The sequence below is a fragment of the Eschscholzia californica genome, unplaced genomic scaffold, assembly GCF_041429995.1.
Source record: "Eschscholzia californica isolate CP2 unplaced genomic scaffold, dmEscCali1.0.p SCAF_3, whole genome shotgun sequence".
Lineage (NCBI taxonomy): Eukaryota > Viridiplantae > Streptophyta > Magnoliopsida > Ranunculales > Papaveraceae > Eschscholzia > Eschscholzia californica.
This window is the reverse complement of record NW_028238420.1, coordinates 714,558-731,074: the sequence shown is the minus strand read 5'-3', so window position 1 is coordinate 731,074 and position 16,517 is coordinate 714,558. Positions and strand designations below refer to the sequence as shown.

At 37.6% G+C, this 16,517-nt stretch overlaps 1 protein-coding gene across 1 annotated transcript; it reads left to right on the top strand.

Annotated features, from left to right (window-relative positions):
• The first annotated feature begins 331 nt into the window (after positions 1-331).
• On the top strand, positions 332-16,116 carry LOC147547438 (callose synthase 5-like). Its single transcript, XM_086665567.1, has 43 exons — positions 332-796; positions 954-1,054; positions 1,344-1,465; positions 3,310-3,409; positions 3,510-3,620; positions 3,707-3,826; positions 3,912-4,004; positions 4,377-4,468; positions 4,556-4,682; positions 4,801-4,938; positions 5,022-5,098; positions 5,194-5,263; positions 5,361-5,486; positions 5,637-5,751; positions 6,051-6,385; positions 6,996-7,048; positions 7,171-7,231; positions 7,345-7,426; positions 7,510-7,559; positions 7,679-7,765; positions 8,178-8,300; positions 8,404-8,516; positions 8,578-8,707; positions 8,786-8,946; positions 9,360-9,483; positions 9,585-9,679; positions 9,792-9,918; positions 10,001-10,152; positions 10,355-10,464; positions 10,583-10,708; positions 10,788-10,856; positions 10,984-11,173; positions 11,287-11,398; positions 11,933-12,052; positions 12,139-12,254; positions 12,356-12,439; positions 12,555-12,667; positions 12,777-13,006; positions 13,559-14,356; positions 14,454-14,504; positions 14,658-14,843; positions 15,035-15,287; positions 15,561-16,116. The coding sequence occupies exons 1-42, from the start codon at positions 595-597 to the stop codon at positions 15,263-15,265; spliced, it is 5,823 nt and encodes a 1,940-aa protein (XP_086521693.1). The 5' UTR covers positions 332-594; the 3' UTR covers positions 15,266-15,287; positions 15,561-16,116.
• Positions 16,117-16,517: the final 401 nt, after the last annotated feature.

The following is a 16,517-nucleotide window of genomic DNA, read 5'->3' as shown; positions in this document are numbered from 1 at the left end:
CTTTAACATTTCTTTCCTTAGATGTCTCTCCTTCTCCTCCTCCTCCAACCACCTCTTCTGTCTGAGTGAAATCACGCGGGCTTCAGTCGCCTGGGAGAGAGAGATCAAAGTGATCAGAGAGAAGAAAAATACGGTACAGATGGTGGTCGGAAGTAGTGGGTTTGCACAACTTCCGGGTAAATTTGTATACCTCGAATTTTCTTATTTTTCGAGAGCGAGCCCGTCGTGTTGGGGAGAGCCGGCATATGTCTCTAACGGACTATCGGAGTAACAGAGTTTGTTACTGGCCACGTGGAAAATCGATATTTATGGCGGGAAAGTTAGAGCGCGTGTGGGAGTTAGTTAAGGCGGTAAAGATCGTACATATTCTCTCTCTCTCTTCCCACTTTCAGAAATACGCACTTCTTTCGTACACTGAAGCAAATTCTGTTTTCTACTTTCTCTCTCTAACTTTCCCTCCCTTCTCTGATACGAAACGCAAGTACTCACTCTTTTACGATCTCCATCATCGCCATCATCACAAATAGTTCATCATTTCTATAGAGGTGATTTCTGATTAAGATCGTCAATCGATCGGTGAAAGAAGAACTGACAATGTCAGATCAGAAAGAATCAGCCGGTTCTATGTCGATACAGAACGGACCATCAGTAAGAAGTAGTGCCGCCGGAGCCACAACAACCTTCTCCTCAGAGGTTTTCGATAATGAAGTAGTACCTTCTTCTCTGGATATCATTTCTCCTATTCTTCGTGTTGCTAGCGAAGTTGAAACCGAGCATTCTCGTGTTGCTTTTCTCTGTAAGTACGGTCGATCTCTTTCATGTCCTTAATTTGTTATAGAGAGAGAAAAACAGCAAGGTTTAGGGTTTAATCAAAAGTTATTGATGAATGAACTTGTTCTTGATTGATAATTTTTCTGGAAGTATCTGATCTGTGAACTTGTTGAGTAAATTAGGTCGATCTTATGCGTATGAGAAAGCTGATCGATTAGATCCTGGTTCGACTGGTAGAGGTGTTAGACAGTTCAAGACCGCTCTCCATCAGCGGCTGGAGCGGGTAATCTCTCTCTCTCTCTCTCTATATGAGCGTTGATCTTGGTTTATTGAAGGGATTAGTCTGATTCATCTCACTAAAATCGATTGAAATTAGAAGTAATCAAGGGTTAGGATTTCGTCCCAAGTAGAGGTACACAAATTGTCTCAGACAATGTCAATTTTGTTAACTCATTAGTATGTAGGTCAAGTTGACTCATTAGCAGGTAGGTCAAACATTTGGTTGTTTAATTGATATGTTACGAAGAGCTTGCTATGCATTCTGGATTTGATGTGAAGATCGTATATGACAGGATAATGCATCAAGTCTGGTTTCTAGGGTTGAAAAGAATGATGCCCGAGAAATTAAGTGTTTTTATCAACAATACTATGAGAACTATGTCAGAGCCTTGGACACAGGGGAGCAAGAGGATAGGTATGATTATTTTCTTTTTGTCACTGAAAACTAAGGAATAGAATTTCTCATTTACAAAAGAAACCTTCCCTGGAATGCAGCTGCTGCGATCCTCGTAACAAAGGATCTCATGCATTGAGAGTGCCTTACGCAAGGGTAGATATCTAACCTGGTCTAGGATCCACCAAAGCCGTTTACTTATGTTGCCATAGTTTTATTAAGGGCAGTTATCAATTTAAGGCGTATGCCAATGTATTTCCGTTTTAAAGAGAGCCTTGGAGGCGGGGAGAATTAGGGTTTTAGTAAGCTATAAATACTGAAATCATTGCGCCATTGTTCGGCGTGGATAGGTCTCATTAATCAAACCACATGAATCTTGTGTATTCAGAGTGATTGTTTATTTTCATTACTATTTTTCTTGGTTTGCCTGTCCTTTGTCATAACATCATGAGGTTCGAAGAACCAAACAAGGGATGACTGTCAAAAAGTTGCAGCCTAAGAACTACTGCATAGCCTAACTGAAATGATATTTGATGACATACTACTCCATGCTTGTATCTGCTTGAAATAAGCTTTTGCGTGACTAACAAATCATGTCTTCTTGAATCTTAGGTTTCCGTCTACCTTAGAGTCAATCAGTTGAGACACACTAATGAGTTGGAGGGTGTGGTTGCCATAAATGACTTTATAATTGGTGATCTTAGTAGATAAACTAACGTGCTAATATAAACAACTGAACAAAGTGACTACTTTAGGCTATTTAATTGTAAGGCTTATTCATCCTTTTACTTTCACTAGTTAGTGCAACTTGATTGTAATCACCAACATGTTCTGGATCTGAAAATATGGTTGGGTGGATTGGATACACATCAGATTGACGTAACTTTCTTCTTCATACTCAAGTTGATTAGCTTTGTAGAACAAGTAGCATGTTTGTTAACATTTATTATGCTCAAATTAGTGAAACTGTTAACTGTTATTACTAAACTTTCTCATTTTTGTTTTGTACATTCGGACAGGTTACAGTGTTAAATTGTCTATACCTTTGGGCTTACCACTTACTTATGATCATAGTGGTCACCAGTATATGACTCTCAAGCTTTTCATATATGAGTATTACATTGGTTAAGACCCTGCCAATACCTTGAATGTAATGAAGTCTAGTTCTTGTCCTAATCTCTAAGTTGTCCAATGTAAGGTCTAGTGTATAGATGTGAAATCGAAACCAAGCCGTGTTTTTTGTGTAATACATGATAACATACTTTTAGTCTCAGATATGAAGGAAATCTGAGGAAAGAAACGTCCTTGGAGACAAATAACAGGAAAGTTTGTGTACATTGTAATGTGAGGGCTCTCTTGCTTTATTCAATTGGTTAGACATATTATCATATATCATCTGTTACTCTTTTTCTAGTTCTCTTGTTTATGAGGTGTTTTGCGATATATAGTAAATGAAATCTTTGTGTACTATTGATTAGGTTTTGGTTTGTATAAATGGTCATTGTCCTTTTTCTTTTATGTTAATGGATCTGTTGTGTAGTAGGTGCACCATGCATGATTGTAAAAATGTTTTTCCGCCTTAATGATTGGAAACTGCTGTATTCTACGCCAAAATGATTGAAAGACTCATATAAACTAGGAAGAGTCCACTGATTACTGACTTTATGAGAAGCAGAAGAGGAAAGTGATTATTTCAGATTAGCTAATTTTAAGAGTGGTTCGTCCTTTTACTTTATCTAGCTTGGGGGACATGTACTGGAAATATGCTTATGTTATTCGCGTAGATTGCACACTTGTTAGATTAACGTTATTTCCCTCTTTATACTAAAGTTAATTACATTTTTCACCGACAATTTGTTGATAAGACTGCAAAAGTTGGGCAAAGCCTACCAGACAGCTGGAGTGCTTTTTGAAGTGCTTTGTGCAGTCCATAGGACTGCAAAAGTTGGAGAAGTTGCTCCTGAGGTTAGGCACTTGCTGAATAACGACTTTAGTTTTTGGTCCTTGTCGGCATTTTACTTGTTTCTAATGCTTGGAAATATTCGTGATGTTTCACTGTGAGAAGATTGTAGCAGCTGCTAAAGATGTCCAAGAAAAGAATGAAATATATACCCCATATAACGTTCTTCCGTTGGATGCAGCTGGTGCATCTCAGTGCATCATGCAGCTTGAGGAGGTAATTGACTTATTTTGTAGGTTCTCGCATCGTTTATTAGCGAGTATTTTCACTTTGTTTCTTGTTTTCTTAATTTTCTTTACCAGGTTAAGGCATCTGTGGCTGCTCTCTGGAACACTTGTGGCTTGAATTGGCCTTCTACATTTGAACAGAATAGACATAACTTGGACCTCCTCGACTGGCTAAGGGCTATCTTTGGGTTTCAGGTGCAAGGAATCCACCTAATAGATGTGATCTTCATTAAATCTTTCTGAAGTATTCACAGTTACTTATTCGTATTGGTGATCACAGAAGGACAATGTCAGGAACCAAAGAGAGCATTTAATTTTAATGCTTGCCAATGTGCATATAAGGCTAGTACCCAAGCCTGAGCCGCTCAACAAGGTACGTGTTTTTCTCTAAATTTAGGATGTAATTAAGCACATATTTCAATGATAGTGCTTTGTAATGTGACATCTAGAATGGTTATTATCTTTGCTGTACTGGATAACAACTAACAACTGAGCTTACCTTTAGTTGTTCGATATTCCTTATGTGAAGAGACTAGAGTTCCCATATACAGTAGAAGCTCTCTTAACTCCAGGAGCTTTCACATTATATGTTTATGTCTATCAGTTAACTGATTTCTGTTTTAACATAGTTAAGATTTTCTTACCACAGTTCACAGTAATTGTTCATGCTTATATAACTATCTTACTACTTAATACTAGTTAAGTAGTAGGTCATACTCTCTAATGGACGCTTTATTCCACGCAGCTTGATGGACGAGCCATTGATGCAGTTATGAATAAGCTTCTTAAAAACTACAAAACATGGTGCAAATTCTTGGGGAAAAGGCGCAGTTTACAGTGAGTTGTAGTAGATTTACTTTTGTGTTATACTATCGTTTGATCTGCAAGCTGTAATGCTGAAATGTATTGTTATATTCCTTATAGGTTCCCTACACGACAACAAGAAGAGGAACAGAGAAAAATACTCTACATGGGTCTTTATCTTCTTATATGGGGTGAAGCAGCAAATGTACGATTCATGCCAGAATGCATATGCTACATCTTTCATAATGTGAGTGGTGCATGATATGTTTAGATTCCTTTCCAGTTTCAGATGTTTTTATCTGGTCCACCATTAAGTTTACTTCAAAGTATTGAGTAGTGACGTTAAAAGTTAAATGTACCTACAGATGGCACATGAGCTCAACGGTCTATTAGCTGGCAGTGTCAGCATTGTGACTGGAGAAAACATCAAACCTTCATATGGCGGGGATGATGAAGCTTTCCTGAGAAGAGTTATAACACCAATCTATGGGGTGACTGAGAAAGTAAGCTCCTAAAAGATTAGATCAACTGTAACCATCTGCTATCATTTCTGGACATAGTGAACACGGTAGCATTGATGATTCAGGAATCCACGAAAAGCAAAAATGGAAAAGCCCCTCATTCAGCCTGGTGCAACTATGATGATCTAAACGAGTACTTCTGGTTTGTGAAAAAGTTGATTTAACATGGATAAGACAAAATTTAAGATCTTAATATCCCTCATGGCTTTAACCATCAAATTCTCACACATCCTGTAGGTCATCTGATTGCTTCACGTTGGGATGGCCCATGCGCGATGATGGTGATTTCTTCAAATCAACACGAAAGGTGTTTTTCCTTCCTATATTTAGAAACTGTCACGGGAATCATATGCTAGTGTTACAGATAAAATAAGAATGGCTTACTAATAGTACTCTGCTTGCAGGGCGTACAAGCAACCGATATAAAATCTGAAAGCACTGGAAAATCTTATTTCGTTGAGACCAGGACATTTTGGCACATATTCCGAAGTTTTGATCGTATGTGGACCTTTTATGTGCTGGCACTTCAGGTATCGTTTGAAATTGAACGTAACTAACACATAGAAGCTTACCTATCTTTATACGTTGGTATCCTCAAACAAATTTACAAGTAACAAATCGCCCTATTTATCAAGGGTTCAACTTGTGCTATTGTAAGTCTTTTATGTTTTCCATTGCAGGCCATGATAATTGTTGCGTGGAATGGTGATTCACCAATGAGTATATTTCGAAGGGATATTCTGTACAATGTTTCTAGTATTTTCATTACGGCAGCTCTGCTTAGGTTCTTTCGAAGTAAGAATATATTTTCATTCAGGTGTAACTTTTCTAATTTACAAAGATTCAGTTTTGATGTCATCTGCATTATCATATTCTCATTTTACTAGTTCTTACCTTTAATCTTCATTTTGTCTATTTTGTTTGATATCTGTGCCTCCTCGTTCGTTTTTAAACGTAGCCTGAAGAATTTCATGTTATATAGGAGGAGAAAGTATAACACTAATAATTTTGTGCACTATACAGTATACATGTGACCCCTCTTCCCAAATCCTGTAGGTGCTGCTGAATTATCTGATCTCTCCTGTTGATTGTAGGTGCTTTGGACTTCGTTGTGAACTTTCCGGGATACCACAGATGGAAGTTAACTGATGTACTGAGAAACTTTCTCAAGATACTAATTAGTTTTGCATGGACCATTATACTTCCACTTAGCTACATTCATTCGTTGTCAGCGGCTCCTGACAAAGTTAAGGACTTGCTGGCGTGGCTTCATCAAGTAAAGGGCATAGCACCTTTATATATCATGACAGTCTCGTTATACTTGCTTCCAAATTTACTAGCAGCTGTATTGTTTATATTTCCCATGCTTCGAAGATGGATAGAAAACTCAGACTGGCACATCATAAGGTTTCTTTTATGGTGGTCACAGGTAATGTGTCCCTTTTATGTTATCGGTATTTATGTCTTCTACGTCTTAGTTCATCCTTATCTGTCAATCTTATTCATGCCATGAGCTGATATAAGTGTAGTGTTTAGAAGATAAGATGTAAAAATGAAAACCATGGGTATGGTTTGGGGGTAGGGGATTGCTGAAACATGACTAGCAAAAAGTCATGCTCGAGTACAGAGCTACCAGAGCGGAAGTGGATTAGATACTTATTCTTGTGAACATTGCAATTGTATCTTTCCGGCTTGAATGACCACTAAATTAATATTTAAGATATCGAATATTAGATTTATCATTAGTTTCATGTGCTATGGGTGACTTATTCTTGTAACACTTATATGATATGTATACTTTGGGAATCTCATAAATGAAAATTTTCACAAGTTCTGAAGCATGCACTTTCCACGAGTTTTGAGAATTTGAGAAATATAGTTTATAATCTGTAGGCACTAGGCATGCTTCTCACTAATAAGTTAAGGGCTGAACTGCTAAATGTTCTGGATGGGAAAGGAAGATTGACTACATACTTTTCTGTTTCTCCATCTATATATTTGTAATATTATTATTGATGACTTTATCCACTTACCTCCAGCCAAGAATTTATGTTGGAAGAGGAATGCATGAAAGCCAGTATGCCCTTATCAAGTGAGTCTGAATTTGAAGCTTTCATTGCTCTCATGCTTGGGGTTGTTTTGCAATTAGGATTCATATCATGTTTGTACGGTTCTGAATTTAGATATATCCATTAGCTCATTTATCATTTTTAGGTATACCTTGTTCTGGGTGCTGCTCTTATGTTCCAAATTAGCATTTAGTTACTATATCCAGGTAGATCACTCTCAGTAATTTTCTTGTTACCCCTTCAGAATATTTTGATGCTCTCCAATATTTCCTTTAATTTGCCTGGACTTATTCCATCCTCTTCTGTTTTCTCCATCCAGATAAAGCCTTTGGTGGATCCAACAAAAGACATAATGAATGTTCGTCATGTTCACTATGCTTGGCATGAATTTTTCCCTGATGGTAACTGTTACCCGAGAGTTCATGAGCATCCTGTCTTTCCACGCCTTTTCTGTTACATGATAAGCTTTACTTGGTGCATGCAGCTAAACACAACTATGGTGCCATTTTTGCTCTATGGGCTCCAGTGATCTTGGTATATTTTCTTTTTAAGTTACCATTTGATAATTATATGTTTGCATTGAATATTTTGGAGTTCTTGTAATCACTTTTTAGCTTCAATGAGAGTATCTTTAATGCTCTAATTCTATGCAGGTTTATTTTATGGACACTCAGATTTGGTATGCTATTTTCTCAACCTTGTATGGTGGTGTTTACGGAGCTTTTGATCGTCTTGGGGAGGTAACAGTTTTGATATGTATCTTAAGCTTAAAGTTGTTTATGGTTCATTTGGGTGACAGTGAGCAAAATATTTAACAAGAGTGTTGCTTTACATTCAGTGACATAATACATTAGTTGCAAGACTGAAATGTGAAACAGTGAATGTAGCCTAAAAAGCACTGCTTGAAGAAATCACTTTTATTTTATGAGACTCGTAAAAGGAATCAGCAAAACTACTATCTTGTTCTTTTCATGATGAGGACTACCTGTACTTTTCATTCGTACTGTATAACTGTTCAGTTGACGTCTGCTTGGTTTTGGTGCACTAATAGTATAATGTTTAATTAACTAGTATTTATGGAGAAGTACGCATGAATAACTGAAATTTGTCGCCAAGGATACTGTAATAAATCCCCCATTTTCCCTTTCATAGGTAAGGACTCTGGGCATGTTAAGATCACGATTCCATTCTTTGCCTGGGGCTTTTAATGCACATTTGGTACCTTCTGATAAGACACGGAAAAGAGGCATCTCCCTGTCAAAACGGTTTGCTGAGGTTCTATTTTATTTTATTGTTTGTTTGAAAAGAACATTTGAGGTTCATGACAGATAACATTAACAAATTATCTTAAATGCTTAATTTTGATTTGTCTTTACAGGTTTCAGCAATTAGGAGAAGTGAAGCTGCAAAATTTGCTCAGTTATGGAATGAAGTTATAAGCAGTTTCAGGGAAGAAGACCTCATAAACAACAGGAAAGAGCTCCTAATCATGCATGCTTTACTGGCTAGTGTCTTGTATTCATTTATCTATATGGTCTTGTTGTGCAATTAGGACTAAATTGAACTATGCTTCTCTTTTGCTGTTTTATAAATTCAGGGAGATGGATCTGTTACTAGTTCCTTATACATCTGATCCCAGGCTGAAATTAATACAGTGGCCGCCCTTCTTGCTTGCTAGCAAGGTTTGTTCCCCACCTTCCATATCTTTTAGAGTTTTGTTTAGTCACAAGTGTAAATTTGATATTCAATCTGTCTTTCAGATCCCAATTGCACTGGATATGGCAGCCCAATTTCGTTTTGGGGACTCTGATCTCTGGAAGCGTATATGTGCGGATGAGTATATGAAATGTGCTGTTATTGAATGCTATGAGTCGTTTAAACTTGTCCTCAATGTCTTGGTTGTCGGGGAAACTGAGAAAAGGTTGTTTAATTTCTGTGTGTTGCTTGATATTTTTGTGCACTAAAACATGTTGCTTTCCGCGTCTTTTGTTAATTTTTAGCAAGAACTATCATTCCCCTTTTCACAATGCGTTCGTGGAATCCTACATCTTCAGTATGATATTTGTCGCAACTTATGTTCATTTCTAGAAATCATCAAATGTACGTTGTTGAAGATTTCTATGAAGGAAAACCAACTTTATAATCAAATTGCATATTGCGAATAGTAACCAGATAAAGTTTTACCTGAGATCATCTGAGTATTATAGAACCAGAAATTATTTTCTTTATATTAATGTGATATATATTATGCCGATAGCCTAATACTAATGTTTCCTTGCAAGTTAGCAACTTCAGCACAGGCATCTCTTACTCGTATTTCTTTTTATCTTTCAGGATAATAGGTATCATAGTCAACGAAGTTGAAGTCAACATTTCGAAGAATACGCTTCTTGCAAATTTCCATATGAATCCTCTACCTATTCTTTGCAAGAAATTTGTGGAGCTTGTGGGGATCTTGGTGAGTCATCTACCAAATTCTTAGTATCTTTTTCACATATGAATTCTTTTCTTCTTTATGGTAGAAAAGGCATGTTATTTATTTGTTTCTCTTTGTTCCAGAAAGAGACTGATCCATCGTTACGAGATAATGTAGTATTACTGCTGCAAGACATGTTAGAAGTAGTTACCCGTGATATGATGGTTAATGAGAATCGGTCGGTGGACTCTGTTTTTTTTCCTTTTTTGCATTTTATTTGGTGGTAAATTCTTCAATATGTAGGGAAAAATATACAGTAAAAAAGTTCATTTACTCAAATTATTTTTCAGTGAATTGGTAGAACTTGGTGGCCACACGAACAAGGATTCTTTGCCTAGAAGACAACTTTTCGCTGGTACTGATCCGAAACCTGCTATTATATTTCCCCCTGTAATTACAGCGGAATGGGAGGAACAGGTATATCATTTCTTACTTAGATTCTCTTTATATTGCTAGTGTTGTTGTAACTAATGTTACAGCTGCGGTCACTTTCTGCCAGATAAAGCGCCTCTATCTGCTTTTAACTGTAAAAGAATCTACGATTGATGTGCCAACAAACCTCGAAGCACGTAGGAGGATCGCTTTCTTTGCAAATTCTTTATTTATGGACATGCCACGTGCTCCCCGAATTCGTCGAATGCTCTCATTCAGGTTAGATTCTATTTTACATATAATAACCTATCAATTTTCTTGTAGAGATACTCGTCCAAATATCAAAATGTCCACTTTATGTTTGTATTTTAGTTGAACCACGAGTTAGGAACTCTGTTGTTGAATTTACTGTATACTGTTGTAAATTGTTTCTTATATGAGTACGGAGGAGCCTTACAAGATTATCATTTTTAATTGGCAGTGTTCTGACTCCTTACTATAGTGAGGAGACAGTTTATTCTAAGACAGACCTTGAGCTGGAGAATGAAGACGGGGTGTCCATCATATTTTACCTGCAAAAGATCTTCCCAGGTTTGAAAGATACTCCGATAAAGAAAAAAACTTGACAACTGTATCACCTACTTTCACTTGTTTTAGAGTTTTAGTATAGGATTACTGATGTTATCTTCACCATGGTTTGGTTCCTCAGACGAATGGAAGAACTTCATGGAGAGGCTTGGTTGTAAAAGAGAACGTGAAGTTTGGGAAAGTGAAGACAATATCTTGCATCTTCGTCATTGGGTCTCCCTAAGAGGGCAAACACTTTGCAGGACTGGTAGCTTATGAACTAGTGTTTGCTTTAATTCCTTATAGTAACTATTACTCCTAAGCTTATGAAAATGTCGGGTTTGCAGTTAGAGGCATGATGTACTACCGGAGAGCTTTGAAACTTCAAGCGTTTCTCGACATGGCTACTGAAAGTGGTAAATGAACAAAACCTTCTTTTGTACTTAAATGTATACTTTTTATTGACTCTCATATATATATATATATATATATATATATATATATATATATATATATATATATATATAATATTTGGATCTGCAGAAATTTTAGAAGGATACAAGGCATGTGCAGTTCCCTCAGAGGCAGAAAAGAAGAGTCAGAGGTCCTTATATGCTCAGTTAGAGGCTGTTGCAGACATGAAGTTTACATATGTGGCAACCTGTCAGAACTACGGAAATCAGAAGCGAAGTGGAGACCGGCGTGCAACAGACATTCTGAATTTGATGGTTAAGTAGGTTAACCTATTTATACAGTCAATGGACCTTCTCTATTTATTTATTGGTTGTTACTTGTTAGTGAAAACCACTTTGCGCCAGAAGCTAATGTTTGGTGCTTCTTCTACAGTAACCCATCTCTCCGTGTAGCATATATCGATGAAGTTGAAGAGAGGAAAGGTGGCAAGGTACAGAAGGTCTATTATTCTGTTCTTGTCAAAGCTATTGACAATCTCGACCAGGTAATCCATAATCTTCCCTAACAGTCATATGCCATCATCTTCCTCCGCCAAGCGTAAAAAATTATAGTATTTGGCTGATGTGTCCTATTTGTCTTTCAATTCTGGCTGGCTCTATTTTGTCAGAGTGCATGCTTTCAAATTTCTTTTACTCATTATCTCATATTTTCAGCCTCAACTGCTCTATCTAAGGCTTCAAATTTTATCAAACCATTCCTCTTAATTGAAAACAAAGCTTTCATGCTTATCAAGAGAAATTTTTTGTTCATGTTTGTCGTGCTTTTGTTATTTGAGTAAACAAGCATATTGTGTTAGCAAGATTTTTTTAAAAAAGGTCTGTGTTCGCAAGAGTTGGTTGTCTTTAGGGGCTCTTCCTAATCCTCAGGGGGGACGAGAGTGCAGTACCATCACCATAAACCAATAGACTGCAGTATTCTGCACTTACATCTAATAATGCATCCCAAAAGTATGTCATGGTATCTAGTGCTAGTGCTAGCTAGTCTACAACTATGAGCTAACATTTGTTTCTTCGGAAAGGAAATCTACCGAATAAAATTACCGGGGTCAGCAAAGATAGGTGAAGGAAAGCCTGAAAATCAAAATCATGCTATAATTTTTACCCGAGGGGAAGCTCTTCAGACCATTGACATGAACCAGGTAATTCATAACTCATAACTTACTTCAGTATCGGACTGGTAGTTTTCCCCAAACACTCTGACTAACGTGCTTAATCTTTGTTGTAGGACAACTATTTGGAAGAAGCTTTCAAAATGCGTAATCTCTTGGAAGAATTCAACGAGAATCATGGTGTACGCCCACCTACAATTCTAGGTGTTCGTGAACATATCTTTACCGGAAGGTTGTCGCTATGAACATTATAATGATTAATGTGGATTACGGTATTGCTACTGCACTGTAGTTTGAGACCATCTAAGGGTGATTTACGCAATTGAATTACAGTGTTTCTTCTCTGGCGTGGTTTATGTCAAATCAGGAAACAAGTTTTGTCACCATTGGCCAAAGAGTTCTGGCGAGACCTTTAAAGTACGTTTCTTTTACCTGTTGTCGTTTCGTTTGAGACAATATTTCTATTAGTTTGTTACTGTGGGAGATAATTTCTATTGCTTTTGTCACTATAACATTTGTTGTTTGGTTTCAGGGTTCGATTCCATTATGGTCATCCTGATGTTTTTGATAGAATTTTCCACATTACTCGAGGTGGTATTAGCAAGGCTTCTCGTGGTATCAATTTGAGTGAGGACATATTTGCTGGTAATATCCAGAAATAGTTATCACCCTCCGTGATGTTCTGTTTACATTTTCCTTCTGCTACTCGTTATTTCAGAAGTTCTCAACTCTTACAATCTTTTTTCTTTTGAAGGTTTTAACTCAACCTTACGGCGTGGAAATGTCACCCACCACGAGTATATTCAGGTCGGAAAAGGGCGAGATGTAGGGTTTAACCAAATATCACTCTTCGAATCAAAAGTTGCCTGCGGTAATGGGGAGCAGATACTTAGCAGGGATATATATCGTTTGGGACACAGATTCGACATGTTCCGTATGCTGTCCTGTTATTTTACAACAGTTGGATTTTACATCAGCTCAATGGTAAGAACCGTGCCTCATTTCCATTTACATCTGAGACCATATTTTTATCTTCTTTGATGAAGATACCAAACTAGAAAAACCTGCACAAAATGAGTAAACATTGGTGGACTACGTAAAAATGTGGGAGTGTGACCTTTACTCTCTAATTTGGTTGGAAGTGATATACAACTAGACATGATGAATCATAAAAAAAAGTTTCGTGTCATGTATGTGGAAATGTGGTTCGTAAGTTGTGAATTTAGGTTGAAAAGCAAAATCATAAGAATCAAATGAAACAGTACTTTTTGAACAGTAAACTACGAGCCACTTTCTCTCAATTTGTAGTTCAAAATTCAGCATCTCCTCCAGCACGAGGGGGGCCAAAATGTTGTGTTCTAATTTTTACTGTTAACCTTTCAAAACAAGATGAGGAAAAGAAAAATAGAATAAAAAACGATCAACTGCTTGAGGTTGCAGCTTGTATTTTCTTCTTATTTTATGAGTTAAATTGGGCAGCCAGTAGCTCTCTTTGCATATTTTTATCTTCTAAACTTCTGTTTTGTTGCTCCACAGATGGTTGTCCTTATAGTTTATGCCTTCTTGTATGGAAAACTGTACTTATCATTGAGTGGATTAGAGAAGTCGATAATGAGATATGCCCACGTCAGGGGACATAGTCCTCTCCAGGCAGCCATGGCATCCCAGTCCCTTGTTCAGATAGGTTTGCTGATGGCCTTGCCCATGGTTATGGAGATTGGACTCGAGAGGGGGTTTAGAACTGCAATGAGTGATATAATTATCATGCAGCTTCAGCTGGCAGCTGTTTTCTTCACGTTTTCCCTCGGAACAAAGACCCACTATTTTGGACGTACGGTGTTGCACGGTGGAGCAAAGTATAGAGCTACTGGACGAGGTTTTGTGGTTCGGCACGAGAAATTTGCTGAGAATTATAGGATGTATTCAAGAAGTCATTTTGTGAAAGGATTAGAGTTGATGCTATTACTCATTGCCTACAGGATATACGGTTCCGCTACTTCAGACTCCACATCTTATATGTTGTATACGATATCAGTCTGGTTTTTGGTGGGGTCATGGTTGTTCGGACCATTCCTTTTCAACCCTTCGGGCTTTGAATGGCAGAAAATAGTTGAGGACTGGGACGACTGGTCAAAGTGGATAAACAACAGGGGAGGTATTGGTGTTACAGCAAGCAAGAGCTGGGAGTCGTGGTGGGAAGAGGAACAAGAGCACCTCAAATTCACAGGGTTCTCTGGAAGGTTCTGGGAGGTTGTTCTTTCCCTACGTTTATTTCTCTTCCAGTATGGAATTGTGTATCATCTTCACATAACCAATGGCAATAAAAACATCATTGTGAGTATTACTACAGCTACTGTCAGCCCATCAAACTATTGCATTTATATTGTTTACTGGTGACATTTCCACTCTAATTTGTTGGTTCCCGTTCCAGGTTTATGGTCTCTCTTGGCTGGTCATCGTGGCTGTGATGATCATCCTGAAGGTGAGATCTTCACCTTCAAGCTAATAAATAACAGCGTAGAACACATATGTTTTCTCCAATAGATTTATTGATTTTGTACTCTGGTCGGCTGACTTTTTCTTCTTGTTGTACATATGTGTGTATGCATGTATATATGGAATTACACAAACACAGGTAGTTTCTATGGGTCGGAAAAAGTTCAGTGCAGACTTTCAGCTGATGTTCAGATTGCTGAAGTTGTTGCTGTTCATTGGATCTATTGCGACACTAGGTATCTTGCTTAGATTTCTCAACCTCACAGTGAGAGATGTCTTCGCTAGCCTTCTGGCCTTCATCCCAACTGGGTGGGCAATATTGCAGGTAGAAATGCTATTTCTTGTTTTCCCATCTCACATTCTTTTATAACTCTGTTTTAACAGTTTCTTTCTATAGATAAATAGCTATAGATAAGAAACATAGACCTTAGATACTGTGTTTTTCTTTACCTAGATCTTTCGGCTTTTACATACATTTTTCGAAAGTAATGTGTGGTTTTTTCTGGAGCGGAATAGATATCACAAGCATGCAGGCCAGTAATGAAGGCTCTTGGATTATGGAGTTCAATAAAAGCACTAGCTAGGGGATACGAGTACATGATGGGTCTCATCATCTTTGCACCTGTGGCAGTTCTAGCCTGGTTCCCATTTGTGTCCGAGTTCCAGACAAGGTTTCTCTTCAACCAAGCCTTCAGCAGAGGCCTTCAGATTTCGCGTATTCTCTCCGGTGGGAAGAAGCAAAACTAGATGCAGATTTAGCAGAGTCAAGGTATGCTTTTAAAATTGTTGTTAGTCCTCTGACTACCACTGTTTCTTTCTGAAGTCCTCCTTCTAACAAGAATGCAACCCTTTCACTCACCTCATCAGAAACCATGAAGAGCTTCTTCTTGACTAGTACTTTACTATCTCTCATATCATATTGATTGAGATCTCATGATTATAATCTCGGAAAAGGAATCAAAGATGATGGTTAGGAATGTAGTATCGTCATAATGGGAACCTGACTAGCTTCATCAATTTCTATGTATCTTCTCTGCTGCAGTACGAAGCCAGACACCCGACTTGGGGATACTAGAGGACCAAAGAGCAGTGATCTAGACTGGTATCATTTACAATTGGACTAGTTAAGAAGGGATATTTGGTCCATCAGGGGAAAACTGATCCTGTATTGATAAATGGATCAGAAACAATTCTTGCTGTTTTTATCTTGAATTCCCCCGACAAAATTTTAAAGTATTTCTTCCCGTTGGGTCGTATTAGTATACAGAATACAGTGGCTATACATCATCTGGTACAACTCAGCTGTTTTAGTAGGAGGAAGTAAAGCCAGCAGCAGTTGAAGGCACTGACTTGGGTTGAAGAGGTGAACATGTACATCTACAACAACTGCTATTGTCACTCAATAATGTAACTCAGGTGTTTGTTTTTCTTAAATTCAGCTCTGACTTGTCTGAATGGTTTGTATGGGCGGTTTCTCTCTGATCCCAGAATGTTTTTTTTCTTTCTAGCTTGTGCGTATGACTCAGACCGCATGGCTGATTAACGCTGATGTGAATCCACTTCAGTCAGAAATCAAATAAAGTCTTCCATTGGAAACTTGGGACAATGTGAATATTGTAACTCCCGACTAAAAAAGGTAGACTTGACAAGTCAAATTAAAATGACCACTATCTTGTTCGAAAATATATCTTATTCAAACCAGGTACATCATCTTTTAATACAATTTAAGTACCTGTTGGGAAGGAAAACAATTGAAGCACTTAAGCTTGCAAGCCTTGCAAATAAGTAATACCGCAAAATAACAATTGATACCAAAGCCAAGGTAAATCACCATAAGATACATATTATATAGATGATAGGAGACATATTGAGATCCTTATTTAACGAGGACAAAGTTTTTCAAGAGCCTTATTTTCTTCAAACTGCCTTCTTGAATCTAAACAACAAAATTCAGAATTTAGTGCCCTAGCTTAGCTATTGATATTGATTCTAAAGAGAA

What these genes read in the sequence shown, in the direction of transcription:
- LOC147547438 (XM_086665567.1), top strand. Translation starts at nt 595, where the DNA reads ATGTCAGATCAGAAAGAATCAGCCGGTTCTATGTCGATACAGAACGGA. An exon ending in GATCTAAACGAGTACTTCTG is followed by an intron (nt 5,099 to 5,193) that starts GTTTGTGAAAAA and finishes CACATCCTGTAG; the next exon opens with GTCATCTGATTGCTTCACGT. An exon ending in TTCTTTTATGGTGGTCACAG is followed by an intron (nt 6,386 to 6,995) that starts GTAATGTGTCCC and finishes ACTTACCTCCAG; the next exon opens with CCAAGAATTTATGTTGGAAG.